This window comes from Solanum stenotomum, chromosome 5, assembly GCF_019186545.1.
Source record: "Solanum stenotomum isolate F172 chromosome 5, ASM1918654v1, whole genome shotgun sequence".
NCBI lineage: Eukaryota > Viridiplantae > Streptophyta > Magnoliopsida > Solanales > Solanaceae > Solanum > Solanum stenotomum.
In genome coordinates this window covers 66,701-83,999 of record NC_064286.1, presented here as the reverse complement: position 1 = coordinate 83,999, position 17,299 = coordinate 66,701, and the positions used below count along the sequence as shown (strand labels likewise).

Here is a 17,299-nt window from a genome sequence, read left to right as displayed (position 1 = left end):
ATCACAAAAAGGAAAAGGGGGAAAGAAGAAAGTGAATCACTTGATTCTTAGACAGAGACCGAGTCCAGGCTGTTTTGTGACCTTTGTATCTACTAACTGATGACCCTAAACTATATATGTCCTCATTGTCTAGACACATCGTTAACTGTGAAAAAAAACTACCAAAACCATGTTCTCAGTGTCCAAACTGTTAACGTTACATACACGGATACACTACATATTAGGGGGAGTACGCATCGACTGGAAATCACTCGAAGAAGTTACCAAGGCATTCTCCTGAACAAGGATGTTGAGAAAGAAGCATTACTAGCTGGTGGAATTTTCAATGACATTAAAAAAACACCATTCAGATAGGGCCTGAACTTGTTCTGCGGAGCTGATACTTCGGCTCTGGAGGTGGAACACTTGGTAAAATATCCTCCATCTCCTGTAGATAAAACCATATTTAATTAAGTTAACTCGTGAAAACTGAAGGGAGCTAGGCAACTACTGAAAATTGTCAAGACACAACCCTGAGTACAAAAAAACTTCATTTGAGGTTTGTCATGTCAGGAGCTTGTGATTTCTTCAAAAGCATTTGAAGGGGTGAACACAATCCAAATGAACAAAGAAAATAAAGGTTGGCATGGACAAGCAAAAGTCTTACCTACACATCTAACAAGTTTATGCAACTAATAATGAGTCTATTAGGGACCAAGCATTGAGGTTGATATTGAACTCCAAAGAGAAATTTTAACACACCCTTCTACTTATGAGACCAAGCAAATGTTGATGCCCTCGATGGGAAAGCACACTTAATTAGGTCCCTGCTAGCCCTCCCTCCCACAATCTGTGCCCCTGATTTCTTTTAAGTGATGTTTCCTCCCCTTGTTGAACATATACAGGAGTATGCAATAAAAAGATCTCTGTGAAAAAGAGCAATGAAGCAAGGATTTAAACAGCTAGATCGTTAGGAAACTAACAATAACTGCAATCTAGAACCATATCCTTAAGAATGTAGCTGGACATATATTTCTTTTTTTTGATAGGCAAGTGTAGTTGGATATGTTGGCTGCAAAAAGTAGAACCTTCTGAATCTTTTAGCAGCCAACAGTGCTTTCCCTAGTCAACACTTCCACAGATAAATATCAGTCTTGCAGTTAGAGAACTACTAGGTGTCACCTGTCCATGTGCATCTATAGGTGCTTTTACTTTCTGATTCTTCCCACTCATTAGATATATTGTTAAACAGAAAAGTAGCTTAAAGCCTCATGGACTACAACAAAATAAAACAGAAAATTAGCTTAAAGCCTCATGGACTACAACAAAATAAAACAGAAAAGTAGCTTCAAGCCTCATGGACTACAACAAAATAAAACAGAAAAGTAGCTTAAAGACTCATGGACTACAACAAAATAAAACAGAAAAGCGAATGAGAAAACCATTTGTATGACAGAGAAGAAAAGAGTAATCATATGGGAAATTATGATCAAGGAGTACAGTGAAGATAGTTAAAGACCTTCTTTAGTCTACTCCTGTTCTCAATGGCCTTCCTATCATTTCAAATAGCTAATGGGCAATTCAATAAAATAATTACTTAACGGAACATTTATTAGAAGTTTAATGGAGATCTTTTTTCACACCTACAATAACTTTGACATACTTTCATCAGGATACAACAAATCACTTGTTAATATAAAGGCTCTGCTAATTGATTAATCATCTTAAGGGGAAAAAGAAACAAAAGAAGGCATGAATCACCAACTGTACTTCCTTTTGATCGCATAAATGATTAATAACATGTTGTTTCATTGTGAAGGAAAATATCTTATCCAATTAAAGATTTAGCCAATGAACTTAAAGAAGTACGTGTCACAGCATTCATAGACCAGATTCAGCTATAGTTTCTTCCACAGAGAAAGATTGATTATCACAACCAACATGGAACTAAAGAGAATGTGCAACTGTTTGAAGAAAATAATATCACTGAATTCATGCATGAATTATTTTGATTCGCAGATCCTACCTTCTGTCTCTTAAGTTTTTCATTCTCCTCTTCAAGAAATGAAACCTTGTTCTCTAGTTCATGGGTGTACGCCTGTTAGTCAGAAGAGTAAAATTTCACTGGCGCAGAGATGAAAAACTATATCACAAAAAATGCAAAATAAGCAAAAGCACCTGCTTTCTTGCTCGTGACCGAGCTGCAGATTCCCTATTTTTAATCATTCTCTTCTGCCTCCTTTCTACACTATTTTCAGCCACATCATGTGGAGCAACTCGCTTTCTTCCAGATGTTTGTGTGTCTGATAGTGTTCCCATTATATGTGCTGGAGACATTGTCACTTGAGTTTCAGGATAAGTTGCATCCATAATTGGGTTAGCAACAACAGGTAAAGGCTGTTGTATTGGATGGCCTGGCATAAAAACTGGTGGTATATTCTGCTGTTGTTGTTGATGCTGCTGTTCTGGTACCTGTTGCATTGCGGGGATTTGATAGTGCGGCCACTGAGCTTGCTGTGTCAATGACATTGAGTCAACCCCAAATACTAAACCCGAAATTCTCTTGCCTTGGGTCGAATCTGCAATCACTCCAGCCTTGACCAAGAAATCCTCCAGAGTTATCTCACCTAAAGTAAGTTGCCTCTCCTGGCTTCTCTTATCAACATTATCTGTTTTTACCCCCTGCTGAATATCTTGCCACACCTCATCGACAGTCTTCTTGCTGAGATCCCTGGACATTGTAATGCTCGATGGACGATGCTGAGAAGCCCCGTGCTGCACTGCCCCGTAATCATTTCCCCCCACCACTTCTTGATTAGACTCGATAGTCCATACAGTTTTAACAAACTCGTCGAGGTTCATGCTATTGAGTGGTTTCCCACAATTCCCCAATTGATTCCGAACTTCATCAAGAGTGAGGCTGTAGAGTGATCCTTGCGTAGCTAAAGCATTTGCCTTTGCTTCACCTCCCCCCTGAGATCCCATCCCTTGTATTACCATTCACCACTATCAATATGTCCACGTTCTCAACTGATCAATCAACCAATACGGATATCAGCTCCTAAACCCTTAATTCACCTCACCAAAAACTAAAGTCCTAATCTTGAAATGCACAAAGCCCAATCAACCAATCCAGAAAACCCCTCTATTCACCACACTGAAATCTAAAGTCCTACTCTTGAAAATGTACAAAGCCCTGTGATTCACAACTAGCAACATCAGCCAATCCAGAAATCAATTTCAAACCCCTTTTTTTTTATTTACCACAGAAAAGAAAGTAAAGTTGTAATCTTGAAAATGTGCAAAGCCCAATGATTCACATTTGTTCAACGAGAATCCCACACAAAACAGAAAAGAGCAAAAATGAAAAAGAATCAAAACCATTTATATATCATAAAAGCCATGCAACAGAGATTCAAAGAAACAGCAACATATAAAAAAAGGGGGTAAACAGATCAATGGTAGAGAAGATCATACCATACCATACCATTAAACTGAGAAATGGAAGAATCAGTCAGAATCCATTAGCTTGCATGCAGCAACATTCACTATAAGAGAACAAAAACCCAAAAACTGAAACTCAATCCATACAGAGAGTACTATTAATATATTAATATTCGAAGACCCAAAATTCTATGTATAAAAATGGATATCCAATACCATTACCAAAGAAGAAATAAAAATAAAATAAAATCTGCCCTTGGTTTTATCTACTACAGTGGTGTGCAATTTACCACTGACCCCCTTTTTCTTGTAAAGTTTCTGGCTTTATTTATGAGCTTCAGTTACACCTGAAGGCTGAACATGCAACCTCTTTTGTCCTCTGTTTGGTCAGACACAGAGTTTTGTAAACCAATTGACTGATTACTAGGTACTCAGCATTAAATAATGTAGTTTTAGTTTTGCGAAAATACCATGAATTTACGTGCATTAGCCTCTGGCTGGAAGTGATAAATGATCAGAAAATTTGAAAACTATAATATTTTTTTAATTTTAAAATAAATTGATCTTTTTTCCACTTTTTAGTTAGAATGCATTAAAGTTAAAAAGGGTAAAAATATTTTAAAAGTAAAAATATCATTCCGGCCAAAAAGATTTTTTCATATTAAAAATTCATTCATCACACTTTTATTAGTAGTTTAAAGTTGAAATTGTTAATTAATTAATGCACATATAAATATAAAAGAGAAAGGCGGAGAATCTAAGAAGAGAAAAGATTATTTGCTTAAATTGGTATATATAAGCAGGATGGTGAGACCGTGAATCCTATTTTGTTATATCGTGAATCAGTCACAAAATTATGATAAGAAGTATTTAGATATTAATATGAAATAGAACTCACTAAAGAAGTAAATAGAGAAAAAAAAGAATTACATTTGTTAATACAAGGATAGAATGAACATTTACACTTTGTTTAGATGATTAGTACATATTGTTTCATAATATATTAAATTGTGTTAATGAATATTTGGATATATTGTATCGTTATCTGTCATTACATAATATCACATATTCATAATTTAAATAATAAATCTATACAATAAAATTTGAATAACAATCAAAACAAAATTATATTTAAAACTAACAATACAATATAACAGATAACAACCCTCCAAACAAGATGTCAAAAAAGTTAATTAGGAAAAGGGGAGGGGAGAATGACTATTTTTCACCGTTGATGATGTTTTTTTTTTTTTTTTTTATAGAGATAGCCAACAACTATTAAAGAAAAATCAATTAATACTACTAATAATAAATACATAGTTTAATTATTTATATTCTACTTATATTTTTAATTTAATTAGTGCAAGGGCAAGAACTTGGCCTTCATCAGATTTGTTTGGTTTGCCTTTTTTTTTTTTATCTCTTCCCATGTATGTATGTATCTTCTTCATCTTTTGGGTTGATCTCGACTTGTGTTTCTTCGTTTAACCTGCCGATTTTATCTCTTTTCTGTGCGATTTGCCGTCTTCGTTTGAACTAAATTTGGGGCTTTTTGGTTCTTTCGGGGATTTGTAACTTTGAGGTTTTGCGGTCTAAAATCACTGCTTTGATTGCTATAGGGTTGAACTGCCCTTGCAGTGAGTGCAAGTTTATCTTATTAAGAGTTGCTACTCCTCCTCAAAGGGAACATGCAGGTGAGTGTATATGTTATTCTGTGTTTTTATAAACTTTTTTCAGGCCACAAAAATACCTTATACAATTCTTTTTTTTTTTAATTTTCTAAAAGAAAGGAGATGCTGGACCAATTGATCTGGACAAGACAACAACGACATTGGAACCTGATAAGACGAGCAGTGGGGGTCTTTTTGTTCCTGGGAAAGAGAGAGTAGTTTTTAAACCTTCAGAACGGAAATCACTTCTAGGTATGATTGATTGACCTATATCTTTGTGGTTTTGGCACTTTATTTATTTCCATCTATGGTTTTATATAATATAATAGAAATATTGCATAATTTCTGTTTGTCGAATAGTTCAACATCACAAAAATTTGATCTTTCTATGAAAACAAGTTTATTCTTTTGATGCTTTACATATTTATCTGAGAAAACACGCAAACTTAACTAGGATGACTCCTAACTAGTATGTAAACATACTGCCCATTCCTTTCTCTCTCTAACAAATTGAAGGACCATCTGCAGACTAACGAGGAAATATGATCCATGCTATCTTATGACTTAGATTATCAACCTCTCTCTCTATCTATCAATGATAGATTTTCTTTTCAAAAATTTGCTACTTCTTTTGGGTAGCTGAAAAGGGACAAGGCTGTAACGTGACAAACCTATATAAAAAGGGAATAGAATGACCTTAATAATTTTGCGGAAAAAATGAATCAGAATTTTGCACTGAAATAACAAGAAAGAAGAAGTAAATGAGGCTGCACCTTGTGACACCTCATATACAATGATTATGATGTGCATCATCCTTCCACACTTTCTTAATTTGTTTATATCTGCATACCTACACATATTTTTTTTCAAGCCTTCGATTCTCGGAGGCCCCACCCTGAACATAAGCCATTTACAGGATTTCCGTTATTTGTATGTTGGGTTCTTGTACAGAATGTGCTTGTATCCTAGATTAATTGTTTGTATAGTATTCAAAAGCTTTATATAGACATTCCTTTTTTAATCGAGTAAAAATTAGATACAAGTTCCTTCTTCTTGCAAGAAGTATGCTTTTCCATGAGAACAGCAACAACTAGCCTCAGTCCCAAATAAGTTGGGGCTGGCTATGTGACTCCTCAGTGACCATGTTACTTCATTTAAACTCGTCATGAGAAAGTTCTTGGAAAATAATTATTTAGGTCTATCTGAATCTTTTCTTTGTTAGGTGACATATGAGACATGCAGGTACTAAGATTTCTTTCAAGAAACGAGTAGTATAAGAATTAAGAACACTATATTGTAATAGTTTCATCTGCTTCTTTTCAAATTATGTGCTTAGACTATCGACACATGTATTAGGTCCATTGCCATATTGAGTTATAAACTTTGACTATGCCCCCTTCTGGATAAGTGTGTGATAAAATGAAATTGTTTAGTGCTTTATATCTTTATCAACTTTTCACAATTGGATAGGGCTTGATGCCTTGGCGATTGCTAAAAGGGGAGGGGCTACTGTAGAGAGTGAATTTAAAGTTCCAAGGGAGAAACTTGCTTCATTTGCGTCATCTTTAGATGAGGATGAAGAGTCATCTGCTGCTTCTGGAATTGATGAGTTGGGACATACTGCATCTAATGTTTCACGGAATAATGTACAGAGGAGGTATCGTGAATCTTATGCTAGTGAGACATCTGTTTCAGGTACCAGTTTCTTAACACTTTTTTCTTTTTACATTAGAGGATTCATTAGTTTAGTCAACTCCAACTTCATCAAAAAAAACTCTGATGTTGTGATTACTTGTGATATTTGTTGGTCTCTGCTGCCTGCATTTTAACTCAATGTATGAGTAGTATAACCCCTTCAGTCTGCATCTTACTACACTGCTACATATGAAAAGAACTAAGAAATTAACCATCCTCTTTATATCTTGCGCATTTTCATTTTTACACCAAAGGATCAAGTGAGCTAAACATCTATTCTTAAAGGTACAAATATTTCCTTTTTGCCTGCAAAGTATCTTTGATTTCTCTCCTTCGTCACAGTCCACCATATAGTGCCGGTATAGTGTTCCTTTTTATCTTCTTTTCCGCTGTCCTCTTTTATTCCAACAAAGTAGTAGGTCTTTAGGAGATTATGGTATGCTTTGAATGTGCTGGCGACCTCAACCGAAAAAATAATTTTTTAGAAGAAGTTGCTGGAAAGAGTGATGCGTTGCCGGTGTCGGAAGTTCTAGTGGTGCATGATGATGCGTCAGAGGTGGTTTCCTGCAGCGTCTGGTTGGGGTCAGCTCGCCGTACCTTGTAGTAGTGTTAGTTTTTCTATAGCACTAATAGATAATTATTTAGACGCGGACAGGTTTATGTGATGAGAAAACTCAACCTCTTCTTGTGAAAAAAAAGAACCCTAGTGCTGCAGTGCTATGAGGGAGAAGACTTACCTCCAAAGGCAGCAACAACTCTGATACCATGAAGATGTCAAGAAGAAAAAGTTTCTTTGTATTTTTTGATGAATTTACAATCCATGAGTATGGGTACTTATACAATGAGTCCTAGGACTAAATAAGGCAATATTATACAATCAATTACACTCAACCACAATATCAATCTACTCTTATGATTAAGCTAGGAAATTGGTAATTAATCAACCTTTATTTTCTAGGTAGTGCAGTAACCTATGAACGGGAAGATGCTGAGACAGTCGTGAGGCCTCCTCACTTGAATGAGAACACAGAGGTACATTGCTTATTAGTACTCTTGCTTTGACATATTTCTATGTTAATTTCTATAAGTTTTGAAGCTTGATATTGTTGAATTGCTTTTTCTATAGTACCTTCAGTGAATCTTAGAAGTTTCTAGATTCCTATCTTTTTTTGTGTGTTTCAAATTTTTGACCAATATAGAGAGAGGAGTTCTGTGGGGTTTAATTCTTCCTCTTACCGTTTGATGTCTTTGCATATTGCATCGAGAAGAACAACTTCAGCGAGATGATAGAAGGCTACATTCTGAACTAGAAACTTTGAGGAGCTGGTACCATAACTAGCTGGAGTCTAAGCTTGATTGTAGATTCCCTTCCTTTTTTTGTGTGTTTCAGTTTTGACCAATATAGGGAAACTTTGAGGAGCTGGTACCTTTATTAGCTGGAGTCTAAGCTTGATATTCAGCAATACGCTGACTTACTATGAAGCAAATCTGAATACATTGTCCCTCTTCAGTACAGTGGAATATTATTGTTAATTATCGAAGTAGTATAAAATTGTCCTTCTTTTACTTATCATAAAGTTGCCCAAAGCTATTTTACAAAATACATATGAATGCACATTTATAGGTCATCCATCTTTGTAGTTCAATATAATGAAATAACAAATGCATAGAGGTAAATGGTTGCAAATTACCAACCATTCTTTTCGATGAAGAATTTATTAATAAAGTACAGCATTGAGTTTCATCAGAGCGTCTCGTATGCAAGATGAAGCTGTAATGTTACTGATTGAGTCATTTGAAGTTCGTTTCACTGTTTTACTCTTCTTCTGTTCCTCTCGTTTCCATTAAAGTTAGTCAGGTTCTCCTGCTTGAGATTTTGGGTCTGAAATCTCTGTATGACTTGTTGGAAACTCATTCCTCAGTGCATGTGTCCTGCTTCTTTAGTGTTTACTGGTAAATTCCATCAGATGCTTTAGTTTCTTGCCTTAAGTGGATGGACTATTGTGTTCTGTAACGAACTCAACCTGTTGCTTCATTTCTGGTTCAAGGTTCCGGCTGCATCTTCTGGGAGTTTACGTTCTATGATATCTAGGGGCGAGTCAGTTGACCGTGAAAGAGATGGAAGTAAATACAGGGATAATTACAGAAGTGAAAGCAGGGAAGGGAGAAGGAGAGATAGAAGAACCAGCAGGGAAGAGCACCACTATAGGGATTCATCACGTGGTTATGAAAGAGAATATGATGGGGATGACGGAAGAAAAAGAAGTAGATATGATGGTTTCAGGAGGACTCCTGGTAAACATTACATCTTCATTTGTCAATGCCTGGTATTTTTGGTTCTGATTTTCCAAATGAAAAACAAGTAGGTAGCATGTAAACATGTCAGTGTGTGCACTAAAATGTATATGTCACGATGTACCTATTCTCATGCTGGTGCTTGATGGAGTTGCAATGGTGTCAATTACTGTTCACTCAAATGAACATATCTGAGTCCAAAAAAGTGTCTTGAATTTTGCATGCATGTACACTACATCTTTCTTTTAGAGCTGGTGGTTCTAAAATCATCTGAATCAACATATAGAATAGGAATGAGCATGTTATAATTGGGGACTGTTGGGTTAGTCAATGGCTACTTTAATTTTGTGACATTTCTTAAAGCATTTGAATTGATCTAGCAAATTGTGTAATCTTTCAAGGAAGATCGGAATGGGATGATGGTAGATGGGAGTGGCAAGATACCCCTCGTCGTGATAGTCGTTCCAGTAGTAGTAGCAGGCGTTATGAGCCTTCACCATCACCAAAGTTTCTTGGTGCTTCACCTGATTCTCGACTTGTTTCCCCATGGCTCGGGGATCATACTCCTCATTCTGCTGGTATGGTGTTTGTGAATTCTAACACTAGCATTGTTTTGTAAAAATATGGTCAGCACATCATTAATGAGAAACCTTCATACCTGCAGGAGCTGCTTCTCCGTGGGACAGTGTGGCTCCTTCTCCAACTCCAATAAGGGCATCTGGGTCATCTGTAAGATCTTCAAGTTCCAGATATGGTGCAAAATCCAGTTTGATTATGTCTTCTACAGGAGGTGCTCTGTCTGAGGTACTGCTTTATACTCAAAGTTCCATCTTCTTAGTTTTTTTTTTTGTTTGTGGGGGTGGGGGCTTAATTGGAATATTAAAAGAAGGATTTTTTTCACCTGTGCGTTACTTCCTTCTAGGACGGAGGAGATGACACAAATGGTGCCTCTGAAGATCAGAATGAAGAGATTACTGAAAGTATGCGTTTAGAGATGGAGTATAATTCAGATCGTGCCTGGTAATTGTCTTGCCATTTTATAGTATCTACAGTATTATGAAGTCTTATGAACCCTCTCTCAGAAGGTTATATGTGCTTACTATGTATTTTTTTCTCTTTCTAGTAATCAGTTTTGTTATATTTGGTAGTGCCAATAATCACTTGCATTATGCAGGTATGACCGCGAAGAAGGTAGTACAGTGTTTGAGGGGGATGGTTCATCAGCATTTCTAGGTGATGAGGCATCTTTCCAGAAGAAAGAGGTGGAATTGGCCAAAAAACTGGTAAGCACAGAGAGTACAAAATCCTTAAATCACAATTTTGGCAGATGTTCGCATTTATATGTTTGTGGGAGAACTAGCAAACTCTCGGATGTTACTGGGACTCAGTGGAAGTTGTAGCAATATGAATGACTGGTGCTTTAAGCTGATTAGAAAATTTACTTGATGGTTAGGGGTTTAGCTTGCACTTGACAATTCGTGTCACTGTCTGCATAACAATCTCATGTGTCATAGCTTGCTGTATTTCAATGAGGCATTATGGATTTATGTTTTCTGCTTTGTGATCCCTCTATCATCAATAACTAATGATGAGAATAAGATGAATTTATATAATTCTCTGGTGCAAAGGGAACTAGAGGGCACGTGCCGTTTGATGCGTGAGCATGTTTTTCTCACTATTGTGATTGTGTCAGACAATGTGCTTTACCTACTGATTGAATTCCCTTTGTGTAGACCTGCTGTCTCTTTTAGATATGTATTTTGTATCATCCTATTTTAGACCATTGATGAACATCTGAGAGGTCACAAAGACGTTTGAACAGAAAAGGGATGAAAGACCTTGCACAGATATTATCCTTTTGACCCTAAACTGAAAGTGCTGTATTTTTCTTTCTTTTACATCCAGATGTATCTCGATTTTGCACCTCTTTGGTGCCACCATCTGCATAACATTGTTGCTTTCGATTAAAGAAGAATGAATTTTACATCTGAGAGGCATTTAAATTAGAACATGTTGTTTTTGGTTACAAAACTTTGAAACTTGGTTTGAAATTCAGGAAATTATAGGGAATTGCGAGATCAAAATAGTTTTGTCATTTTTAGCTGATGAGCTGGTTCTTCTTAGAATCTGAGCTAAAATGACTATTGGGGAGAGAACACAGAGATTTACTGGCTAAGTCAGGATATCATTTTTAATTTAACATCAAGAACTTCTTGGACCTTTCCTGATGAGATAGTCTGTTCTATGTGGGTTAACATAATATCAAGAACTTCTGTAGTCTATCAAATGTAACTATACTGTGTAGTTAAGGATTGTTTATATATAATGAACACTAATGCAATGCATTTATGGTCTGTCATTGACGTCACCTTCTCTCTTTCCCTGCCTGCCACTTGTAACAGGTTCGTAGAGATGGAAGCAAGATGTCACTTGCTCAAAGTAAAAGGTTATCACAGCTCACTGCAGACAATGCTCAATGGGAGGACCGCCAGCTTTTGAGATCTGGAGCTGTTAGAGGTACCGAGCTGCAGACAGAGTTTGATGATGAGGATGAACGGAAGGTTATTCTTCTTGTTCACGGTACATCTCTATGATACACCTCAGCGGACAAATTTATTCTGGCTTCTCAAAAATGTTTGCTCTATTTTTTGTTTGGATATCTTACCATTTGTTGGGACAGATACAAAGCCTCCCTTTTTGGATGGAAGAATTGTTTTCACCAAGCAAGCTGAGCCGATAATGCCAATAAAGGACCCAACGTCAGATATGGCCATAATTTCACGTAAAGGTTCAGCTCTAGTTCGGGAAATACGTGAAAAACAAAACATGCACAAGTCTCGTCAAAGATTTTGGGAGCTGGCTGGTTCAAAACTCGGAGATATCCTTGGTGTGGAGAAGAGTGCAGAGCAGGTACCTTATGTTTCCATGAAATTGAACATACTGTGTTAATCTGGTGTGTTTCAGGTTGTAGACGATATAATCTGGCATTCCCTTTCACCTTATGCTAGGTTGATGCGGATACTGCTACAGTGGGCGAGGATGGTGAGGTGGATTTTAAAGGAGAAGCTAGATTCTCACAGCACTTAAAGAAAGGGGAAGCTGTCAGTGATTTTGCATTATCAAAAACACTTTCACAGCAAAGGCAGTATCTGCCCATCTTCTCTGTGCGAGATGATTTATTGCAGGTTTGACCTATTTTCTCATTCTGATACTCTGGGGAGTTTATTGAATGATGAGTTACTGTACCTGCTGATTGGCTTTTCATGTCTGTGAAGACATGTAGGTGCCACATACCGCGAGGTATGAAAACCTAATCAAAACTGATTTACTGTACTTGTTATCCACCTTAACACATACCTAGAAACTTTTACTTTGAACTTCATTGGGAATTAGTTAAATGGTAAAATTGACCTGAGGTTCCGTAATTAGGACTTGGAGCACTGCATACAAATTAGATGCTAAGCTGCTTTCTTAAAGTCTATTGATGTCTTTTCCCTTGAGATAAATTCACCAAATATTTTACTTCTGAAAAACAACGTTCACTCTTTATGTTTTTTTTTTTTATAACCATGGTGTCCAGGCCATCTAATTCCATGGGGTGCTTGCTACCTCCTACCAACACAAGTATTGAGTACTCTATCCACTAAAGCTTGAATGAATAGGAAGAAATCACCTAGTGTTTTGTCTCCGCTGGCTTTTGAACCTAAGATCTCATGGTTCTCAACCCACTTCATTGATCCCCAGGTCATGGGTACCCAACTCATTTAAAATGGGTAAAAAACGAGTCAAACTCATATTAACCATTTAAAATTGGGTAGTTAAATGGATAAAAGGGACTCATTTATAAAAGAAAGAAGAGTGACATTAATATTTTTTTAAGGTGTAGGTGGTCGGGATAGGGATAAGGAAAAAATCAATATTTTTTTTGGGAGGGGGTGGGGTAGTGTTGGGGGGGGGGGGGGTGCGACGTAGTAAAAAATAAATTTATTTTTTTTAAGAACAAATTTTAAAAAAAATAAAAATTGAGGCGTTGGGCTGTGGGGTGGGGGTGCGGGGGGTGAAGAGTGAGGTTAGAGATTTTGCTTTTAAAGCTTTTAACATGATCCCTATAATTATATGGGTAAATATGGATACCCATATTATCCATTGGGTAACTCACTTTACCCATTTAAAATATGAGTCGAGTCGAATATTTTACCCATTTTTATTTAACTCATATTCAACTCGACCCGTTCGTTTGCCGGTCCTAGTCATACCCTTTGGCGCCGCTGTATTTCTTCATTGAATGATTTTTTTGGTTTTTTCTTTTTGGGAACAGGTGGTTCGCGAAAACCAGGTGGTGGTTGTTGTTGGAGAAACTGGTTCTGGAAAGACAACACAGCTAACTCAGGTTGGCTTAGACTAGTGTTTTCTTTTTCTAAATCATCTTTTTAAATCTTAACTGGAATCTGTTGAATCTTTTATACGGTCCTGGGTCTTATTTGTATGTGTGTCTGTAATTGCATGCAGTACCTTCATGAAGATGGCTATACAAGTAATGGGATTGTTGGTTGCACCCAACCAAGGCGTGTGGCAGCCATGAGTGTTGCAAAAAGAGTCAGTGAAGAAATGGAAACTGAGCTTGGTGATAAAGTTGGATATGCCATTCGTTTTGAAGATGTCACTGGGCCAAGCACTGTTATCAAGGTGAGTCTTTTGACCATATGAGAGATGAGTCTACTCGCACCTCGTAATTGTATTTTATGTAATTTATGCAATTGGAAGATTTCAAGGTGAGTACCTTGGTTCACTTATAAGTTGGTGTAAGCTTATATATGTATATTTCCTTGTGCAGTACATGACTGATGGTGTTCTTCTAAGGGAAACACTCAAAGATCCTGATCTTGAAAAATATCGGTATTGTCCCACTCTTTATTTGCTTTCATAAGCTTTTATATTTGATTTCCTGGAACGTCAACTTTCTGCTTTCTTTATGTAGTGCAGTCACTCAAATATCTCTTTTTCGCAGTGTAATTGTAATGGATGAGGCCCATGAGAGATCACTTAACACTGATGTCCTTTTTGGCATTCTTAAGAAGGTTGTGGCTAGGCGACGTGATTTTAAGCTTATTGTCACTTCTGCCACTCTGAATGCCCAGAAGTTCTCTAACTTTTTTGGGAGGTAGGTTTTTTTATTGGATAGCTGGACAAGGATATTGTATGTGTTGGCTTTCCATCAACTTTCCACTTTACATAACCCCGTGTCTCTTTATTGCAGCGTACCAATATTTCACATACCTGGAAGAACCTTTCCAGTTAATAAATTGTATAGTAAAACCCCATGCGAAGATTATGTCGAAGCTGCAGTTAAGCAAGCCATGACCATCCATATTACTAGTGCACCGGGTGATATACTCATCTTCATGACTGGTCAGGATGAGATTGAAGCTACCTGTTATGCACTTTCAGAGCGCATGGAACAGCTTACCTCGTCAGCAAAGCAAGCAGTGCCCAATCTATTGATTCTTCCTATATACTCTCAACTGCCCGCTGATTTGCAAGCAAAAATATTTCAGAAAGCTGAAGACGGGGCTCGAAAATGCATTGTTGCTACTAATATTGCTGAAACATCCTTGACTGTCGATGGAATTTACTACGTCATTGATACAGGCTATGGTAAAATGAAGGTGTACAATCCTCGTATGGGTATGGATGCTCTGCAAGTGTTCCCTATTAGTCGAGCTGCAGCTGACCAGCGTGCTGGTCGAGCTGGTAGAACTGGCCCAGGAACTTGTTACCGGCTTTATACTGAGAATGCGTATGAGAATGAAATGCTGCAAAGCCCCGTGCCAGAGATTCAACGGACAAATCTTGGGAATGTGGTTTTGCTGCTCAAGTCTCTCAAAATTCAGAACCTGTTGGATTTTGATTTTATGGACCCACCTCCTCAGGATAACATCCTTAACTCCATGTATCAATTGTGGGTATTAGGTGCACTTAACAATGTTGGGGATTTAACAAGCCTTGGCTGGAAAATGGTGGAGTTCCCATTGGATCCTCCCCTTGCCAAAATGCTCTTGATGGGAGAACAACTAGAATGCTTAAATGAGGTTCTGACTATTGTTTCTATGCTTTCAGTGCCTTCAGTTTTCTTTAGACCCAAGGATAGGGCTGAGGAAAGTGATGCCGCTAGGGAAAAGTTTTTTGTGCCAGAATCTGATCACCTTACACTGCTTAATGTTTACCAGCAATGGAAAGCTAATCAATACAGGGGGGACTGGTGTAATGACCACTTTTTACAGGTCAAAGGTCTCCGCAAGGCTAGGGAAGTAAGGTCTCAATTGCTGGATATCCTCAAGACACTTAAAATTCCACTCACTTCCTGTGGTCCTGATTGGGATGTTGTAAGGAAAGCCATCTGCTCTGCCTACTTCCATAATGCAGCTAGGCTGAAAGGAGTTGGGGAATATGTTAATTGCAGGAATGGAATGCCTTGCCACCTTCATCCCACTAGTGCTCTCTATGGATTGGGTTACACTCCTGATAACGTGGTTTATCATGAGCTTATCTTGACATCAAAGGAGTACATGCAGTGTGTGACAGCTGTGGAGCCTCACTGGTTGGCTGAACTGGGGCCCATGTTTTTCTCCGTGAAAGATTCTGATACATCAATGCTGGAACATAAAAAGAAACAGAAAGAGGAGAAAACTGCCATGGAGGAAGAAATGGAGAAGTTGCGTACAGTACAGGCTGAAGCTGAGAGACGAAACAAGGAGAAGGAGAAGGAAAAAAGAGCAAAAGAACTGCAACAGGTTTCTATGCCTGGTTTGAAGAAAGGCTCGACTACTTATTTACGACCTAAGAGGCTCGGTCTGTAAATTACATTTTTTGCTGTAGTTGCTAGATATGGTGTGATGACTCTTGTCCCAGTGCAAAAACCACGTACACAATTCTCAGCCCATCTCTTAGTCATCCTCAAATTAATTTGGTGGAAGGAGATTCAGAGAACTAAAAAATTCAAAAGAAAGTTTACAGTCAACAAATGCATGCACAAGCTGAAAGTTTACAGTTAACAAATGCATGCACAAGCTCCTTCATATAGCAATTATCTTTACCTCTTGCAACCCTGAATTTGACGAGCCTGTATAAGTTTCTTGATATAACAGTTACATTTGCTCCTTATGATCATTTGAACGTTTGGGTTTTAACTACTTTTGGCAGCATTCAGATTTGCAGAGTTGCGACTATTGTTGTGTTACATTATCTTCTTATCTGGAGTGATGTAGAAAGGATAATCTACAATCAATTACTTTGTTTATCAGCATCCTTTGCACGAGTTGCAGATAGAATCATGTATGTTTTTGGAAATTTGTTGTTCATACCTTTTTTAATTATGAAAAAGATGTTGCATAATGTAGGCTTGCAATAAGCTTTGCTCTTTCACTTCTTTTGGCACATAAGAGTGCTTTATGTTGGCCAGAAGGTGATATAATGTTTATAGATTGAAGAGCAAGTGATATGGCGTAAACATAGAAATGAAAAATTACATCCTCTGCAAGAGATTGAAGATGTTTATTTTTGCATAATTCCAACTACATGATTAACACGGGAAGACGAAAATGGATAAACAGTTCATTTAGTTGGTTTAAATTTTGTGATATTACTCGTTTTAAGTTGTCGCGTATTAATCACTCTACTGCTCCTGGGGAAGAGAAATCTCTACACTGGAAAATAAGCTCGATTCATACTGACGTGATGGCCATTCCAAATTTGTCTTTCATCTGGTTTTCAACTCAACTCTACATTTCTATTACATTATGGAGAAGTCCATTCTCGTCATATTATGACCCTTGTGATCTTCATGTAACGCTGATAACAGCAAGAGATCTAATAAGCTTTAAAAATAACAGAAATTGGAAGACAATGATTCAAAATTTAAATCTTTGCCAAGGCTGGTATGGCTGTGCAGAAACTGTTTTTTTTTTTATTCATTTTCAGGTAGCAGTTGAGGAGAAGGGGGATGACATAACAACACAAGACTGATGATATATCAAAAGAGAGAAGCCACTACTCATTACTGTAATGTAATTTTAACAAGAGAAAAAGGCACTTCAAAATGTTACTATTAAACAAGAGAAAAAATGTAGTGTACATCAAACTTCATCAAAAAAAATGAATGTAGTACACATCAAAATCATCTAATAAGGTGAAACGAGGGCACGGGACTGATATTGTGA

General features: G+C 37.3%; 2 protein-coding genes across 5 annotated transcripts; one reads left to right on the top strand and one right to left on the bottom strand.

Moving 5' to 3' along the window:
• Positions 1–12: 12 nt before the first annotated feature.
• LOC125866117 (ABSCISIC ACID-INSENSITIVE 5-like protein 2) lies at positions 13–3,805 on the bottom strand. 4 transcript variants are annotated; one of them, XM_049546415.1, is made up of 5 exons: positions 3,646–3,805; positions 3,457–3,527; positions 2,158–3,175; positions 2,006–2,077; positions 13–427 (listed from the first exon to the last, which is right to left on the bottom strand). In XM_049546415.1, exons 3-5 carry the CDS (start codon positions 2,977–2,979, stop codon positions 347–349), a joined length of 975 nt encoding a protein of 324 aa, XP_049402372.1. In that variant the 5' UTR covers positions 2,980–3,175; positions 3,457–3,527; positions 3,646–3,805; the 3' UTR covers positions 13–346. The 4 variants fall into 4 exon arrangements, with proteins under 4 accessions (XP_049402372.1, XP_049402373.1, XP_049402374.1 ...); XM_049546416.1 differs by having other exon boundaries at positions 3,462–3,527; XM_049546417.1 differs by lacking the exon at positions 3,646–3,805 and having other exon boundaries at positions 3,467–3,604.
• A 1,024-nt stretch (positions 3,806–4,829) lies between these two features.
• On the top strand, positions 4,830–16,366 carry LOC125864384 (pre-mRNA-splicing factor ATP-dependent RNA helicase DEAH7). Its single transcript, XM_049544358.1, has 17 exons — positions 4,830–5,117; positions 5,210–5,345; positions 6,564–6,788; positions 7,747–7,820; positions 8,837–9,083; positions 9,485–9,661; positions 9,748–9,887; positions 10,006–10,103; positions 10,258–10,366; positions 11,486–11,663; positions 11,764–11,993; positions 12,092–12,268; positions 13,402–13,473; positions 13,593–13,769; positions 13,918–13,979; positions 14,092–14,244; positions 14,341–16,366. The coding sequence occupies exons 1-17, from the start codon at positions 5,112–5,114 to the stop codon at positions 15,938–15,940; spliced, it is 3,861 nt and encodes a 1,286-aa protein (XP_049400315.1). The 5' UTR covers positions 4,830–5,111; the 3' UTR covers positions 15,941–16,366.
• The last annotated feature ends 933 nt before the right edge of the window (positions 16,367–17,299 follow it).

Bases quoted from the DNA above. Each gene is read 5' to 3' on its own strand.
- LOC125866117 (XM_049546415.1), bottom strand. From the start codon at position 2,979: ATGGTAATACAAGGGATGGGATCTCAGGGGGGAGGTGAAGCAAAGGCA. The intron at 2,078-2,157 runs GTGCTTTTGCTT...TCTGACTAACAG, and splicing joins GGTCACGAGCAAGAAAGCAG to GCGTACACCCATGAACTAGA. The intron at 428-2,005 runs GTAGGATCTGCG...TTTTATCTACAG, and splicing joins AAAAACTTAAGAGACAGAAG to GAGATGGAGGATATTTTACC.
- LOC125864384 (XM_049544358.1), top strand. The intron at 12,269-13,401 runs GTTTGACCTATT...TTTTGGGAACAG, and splicing joins TGCGAGATGATTTATTGCAG to GTGGTTCGCGAAAACCAGGT. The intron at 13,770-13,917 runs GTGAGTCTTTTG...TTCCTTGTGCAG, and splicing joins GGCCAAGCACTGTTATCAAG to TACATGACTGATGGTGTTCT.